Source organism: Triticum aestivum, chromosome 2B (genome assembly GCF_018294505.1).
Source record: "Triticum aestivum cultivar Chinese Spring chromosome 2B, IWGSC CS RefSeq v2.1, whole genome shotgun sequence".
Classification (NCBI taxonomy): domain Eukaryota; kingdom Viridiplantae; phylum Streptophyta; class Magnoliopsida; order Poales; family Poaceae; genus Triticum; species Triticum aestivum.
The window spans coordinates 17907605-17912951 of NC_057798.1; the positions used below are offsets into that span (position 1 = coordinate 17907605).

At 43.4% G+C, this 5347-nt stretch overlaps 1 protein-coding gene across 1 annotated transcript; it reads left to right on the forward strand.

Moving 5' to 3' along the window:
* Positions 1-2201: 2201 nt before the first annotated feature.
* LOC123040011 (indole-2-monooxygenase-like) lies at positions 2202-5340 on the forward strand. Its single transcript, XM_044462970.1, has 3 exons — positions 2202-2743; positions 4184-4612; positions 4688-5340. The coding sequence occupies exons 1-3, from the start codon at positions 2249-2251 to the stop codon at positions 5309-5311; spliced, it is 1548 nt and encodes a 515-aa protein (XP_044318905.1). The 5' UTR covers positions 2202-2248; the 3' UTR covers positions 5312-5340.
* Positions 5341-5347: the final 7 nt, after the last annotated feature.

Genomic DNA, 5347 nt, shown 5'->3' on the forward strand with positions numbered 1-5347 from the left:
CGCTCAAATCATTGGTGGACAAGTTATTACACATGCATATTGCTCGCTAATTGACATCCATGCATAGCTCCTGTGATACGTGATTTAAGGGCAAAGAATCGGAATCCAATTACCATTTCTCTTATAGTAATGTCGGTCAGTCTGACCTCCACCTTCTAGAGTGAACATCACGTAGCTAAAGTTTGTTCTCTTTGATCCCGCAAAAAGAGAAGTGTATATTCTTTGGGAAAATGTATTGTCACTAGTGAGAGAGTCAGGTGAGAGACGCGAGACAGAATGAAGGACGAGGAAGACAGTGGGCTAGGTCGGGCTTGGTTTTGGGTCGGGCCTAGTGGTGTGGCTTCTAATCCACATGCCACTAGTAAATTTTGTCGGCATTTTTTTTAATTGAGTTGGCTGATACCAGTGGCATGCAAACTATTCGCACACCACCAACAACACATCAGTAGTGCCATTGTTATATGTTGGCATGCCACTAGTAACTCGGGCCATGTCCCACCCCTGGGGCTAGCTTACTAGTGGCATGGGCATATTTTAGCACACCACAATTTTGGCCACGCCACATTTACTTTGAATAATACCAGTGGCTAGTGTGTGGCACGCCACTAGCATAGGATGTGTTTATGCATTTCTCTACTAGTACCAAGGTCACATCAAACATGTCATATTTGAAGCAGTGGCATCAAAAGACTTGTGGATTTGGCATGCTTTCTTTGTGCCAAGGTCTCACAATGATATCGTGCTTCAGCGATCTCTGATGTTTAAGAGACCTTGCGATGGGCCGAGATGCTCTGTCGTGCAACTACACCGTCAATGGCCATGATTACATCATGGGGTACTACCTTGCCCATAGTATGTATCCTTACTGGCAGCAGTTTATGATGACTATCCCCGAGCCTAGGTAGCAAAAGTTTTCTCTTGGCATAAATGCAAGGAGCTGCTAGGAAGGATGTGGAGGGGTCATTCCGAGTGCTCCAACTTCGTTGGGCTATTGTTCATGGAGCTGCAAATAGGTGGGAACCTGAGACACTGTGGGAGATGATGACTTGTTCTATGATCATGCATAATATATTGTGGAGGATGAGGCTGACGATGCTCGCCATACCTCTTATATTTAGAGGCCTAAGGTACATGTTCCAGAGCATGTTGTCAACTTTCTAGAGATACATCCACAACTTCGACATTAATAAGCACACTTGTAACTACTCAGTAATTTTGTGAAGCATACGCAGATTTATACTGGAAACCATTAATTTTATGTTTGAACTTTATCCTCTGAATAATATTTATCTTTTCATTAACTGCATTTTTTAAATTGAATTGAATTACTTATTGTTATTTTTTCCAAATTTTTATTGTTTGAACTATTTATATCCTTGATTGATCTATGTGTGTAGGAATGAACGCTACGTTGTCACCTTATTAATTGCTCCAAGTTCAGTGCACCCCACGACGGTTGTTGGTTTTTGTACTCTGCTTGACTAGCTTATAAGCAACCGATCAAGCTTGTGATGATAAACTAAGCTGGTTCAGAAGAACAATTGCAACGCAGAGCTCCAGCGGTTTTATTATATGTGTGTATTTTTTGCTAATGCAAAATGCGCAATTTCTATGTAAATTGTGTGTAATTTTTGTTATTTTTTATTTTCTTTCTTCATAACGGGTAATACCAACGCCACAAATTCATTCTTCCTTGGGAAACTTCATATTTTGTTTCCTTTATTTCTGTTCATTTATTTTTATTTTTGCCTTGTGTCTTAACAGGTATTGGGTCAATTTCTGTTATGTTTCAAACCATGCCCATGTATTTAGTAGGCTTCTGTTTGGTGGTTGCAAAGGGTCGAGTGCTCCTCTAGAAAATTTACTGGCCCAGATAATTGCAAGCCCATTTTGATTTTGCTGCACTGAGAAAAGTGGACGTGCCCAAATTATTTTTTCAGCCAACTTGTCCCTAGCCGGTCCCTTATATTTTCCACTTTTTCTTTTTTGAGCGGTCACAGAAAGTTCATAAAACATATAACCAAGACCCAGAGACTACCTTGTACAGTATGTTTATAAGAATGAAAGCTACGTTGTCGCCTAACTAATTGCTCCAAGTTCAGTGCACCCCACAGCGGTTGTCGTTTCAAGTACTCTGCCTGGTAGCTTATAAGCAACCGATCGAGCTTGTGATGATAAACTAAGCTGGTTCAGAAGAACAATTGCGCTGCAGAGCTCCAGAAAGTGCTGAGCTAGACATTAACTTCCCATGGCAGATCTCGTCATGCTAGAGACGCCTCCGACGGCATGGCTTCTATTCCTCTTCCCGCTTTTCCTCTTGTTTGTGTTTTATTACTGGTTCACTTGGAAGACAGGAAAAAGGCAACAGCTTGCAGGCAGACTCCCGCCATCACCATCGGCGCTGCCCATCATCGGCCACCTGCACCTCCTCGGCTCGCTCCCGCACGTCTCGCTCCGCAGCCTCGCCAGGAAGCATGGCCCTGACGTGATGCTCCTCCGTCTTGGCGCCGTGCCGACGCTCGTCGTGTCGTCGCCGCGTGCTGCAGAGGCCGTGCTGCGCACGCACGACCATGTCTTCGCGTCACGGCCACACTCCATGGTCACCGACATCCTCATGTACAGCTCGTCCAACACCGGCTTTGCGCCATATGGCCAAGGCTGGCGGCAGGCAAGGAAGCTCCTCACCAACCACATGCTGAGCGTTAGAAAGGTGCAGTCTTTCCGCAGCGCCATCATGGAGGAGGTAAGTTTCAATGACTTTCTAGTTTTCGCCACACCACATTTGATAGAATTATTTTTAATATCTCGGCGTGAAACACATTATGAAGACATATAATTGAAAAATGCATAAACTTCATCCTTTCCAAACCAAAAAACTTAATATTTAAGACGATGAAGAAAATTGTGGATTGTTAAAAATCAAAATTAGATGGCGAGTTGACCAGAAGAAAATTAGAAAATGGGCTGGTCTGTCTATCGACAAGGCGACGTAGTGCAGGTCCGTCGGACAAAAATATATTATCATATTTAATTAATATTTAATAATTTGAAAGAAAAGCTAACCATAGATCATGAGGGTAAATAATATAGCTTGTGCGTCATTAAGAAATCTCGAAACAGAAAGGTGTGACAGCTCCCGGTGCCTAGGCACCGTCTATAAAAAAGGGCAACCTGGTGCATGTAGCTCCCGCTTGCGCAGGGTCCAGGGAAGGGTCCGACCACTTTGGGTCTATAGTACGCAGCCTTTCCCTACATTTCTGTAAGAGGCTGTTTCCAGGACTTGAACCCATGACCTCATGGTCACAAGGCAGCAGCTTTACCACTGCGCCAAGGCTCCCCTTCTCACGTCCTTGGTGACGCCCAGCACGGCCATCGTCCCGCGCTTCCACTTTCGTGGAAACTCAGAGGCAACAGTCGGGCCTAGGCACCGTCTATGAATAGTAAAATCAAAAAAAATCTGAAACTTTGTAACATCAAAGATGATCAAACTTTGTAGGTTCTTGCAAGTTTTCATGCCAAAATATTATGTAGAGAAAGGTGTATGAACGAGTTTCAGATTTCAGTGCTAAAAATGCTCAAAACTTCAAGCACTGAGATCTTTTTCGTGTGTAGAGCTCCTCGAATGGTTTTTTGGTATGAAAACTTGCAAGCGCCTACATAGTTTGACCAGCTTTGATTCTGCAAAGTTTTAGATTTTTTCCTATTTGTTTTGATTTTAATGTTCATAGAGGGTGCCTAGGCACCCGGGAGCTGGAAAACCACTCTCGTCTCGAAACCAACTCAATCCAATTGGCACACTGAGGTCCTAGCAATTGCGAGAGGAAAGGTCATGGCTTGAAAATCCATCAGACATAGGAACATGGAAACGCTCATACTACTCAACACCAGCAACAATCAAGAAAAGAGAGGTCAGGGCTTAGACGGTCTCCAGTTAACTGATGAATAGACAACATCCACTAGTTAGGATATTCCACATTTCTAAAAAAAATTGGGAGCTTGATTTTTTCTAGTTAATATGTCAGTTACCATCAGATAGGACGTCCCTTTTTATTCAATGATTTCCTACTGTCGAGCCTTGTTGGTAATTTTCTTAGCATTTTCACAAACTTACCATGTCAGAAACAAAATAAAGAAAATTCACTTTCATTGTGCCCTCTGCTAACAATTGTGCATGCCATCATAGGTGAGCTTGGTGGTGGCCAAGATTCACGAGGCCGCCGCAGTCGGTGGTGTGGTGGACATGAGTGAGCTGCTCAAGACATTCACATATGACATGGCATGTCGCATCGTGTCCGGAGAATTCTTCCTAAAAGAAGGACAGAGCAAGTTGTTCCAAGACCTCACCAATGATACCTCACTGCTGCTAGGAGGGTTCAAGGTGGAGGAGTACTTCCCAACATTGTCTAGGGTAGGACTGCTTAAAAGGACAGTTCGTGCAAAGGCTGAGAGACTAAGGCATAGATGGGCCGATCTGCTGGACAAGGTGATCGATTATCATGAGAACAAGGACAAGTCAGTGTTAGATAACCAGGGTAGTAATTTCGTCGATATTCTCTTGTCTGTTCAGCTCGAGTATGGTCTCACAAGAGAGCAGATGAAAGCTCTCCTAACCGTAAGTAAATATAATACCTTCCAGATTATTACAAATAAAAAATATTATAGTGTACTAATTAATTGATATCTACAGGATGTATTTTTCGGTTTAACTGACACATCATCTAACACCCTCGAATTCACAATGGCTGAGCTCATGAGGAGGCCCCGCCTGATTGGGAAGCTACAAGACGAGGTAAGGAGTATCGAACCCCAGGGACAGGAAATTGTTAATGAAGCCGACATTAGCAGTATGACATACCTAAGAGCAGTCCTAAAGGAGTCATTCCGATTTCATCCTGTTGCACCTTTACTTGCTCCACACCTTGCCATGGCTGACTGCAGCATCGATGGGTACATGATTCCTGCTGGGACGCATGTCTTTGTCAATGTATGGGCCATTGGTAGAGACTCTAGCTCATGGGAGGAAAGTGAAGAATTCATACCTGAAAGATTTACAGAGGAAGGCCGTGATGTGCATGTCAACTTTGTAGGGAGTAATTTTAAACTCTTGCCGTTCGGGGCAGGACGCAGGATATGCCCTGGTATAAACCTTGGAATCATGACTGTTGAGCTTATGTTGGCAAACTTGATGTACCATTTCAACTGGGAACTGCCAATAGGGGTTGAGAGGAAAGACATTGATATGACAGAGGTGTTTGGACTAACTGTGCGCCTGAAGGAGAAATTACTGTTAGTTCCAAAATCATGCATGTAACGAAATAAAATCTTCTAAGTAAATTTATGTTACCGG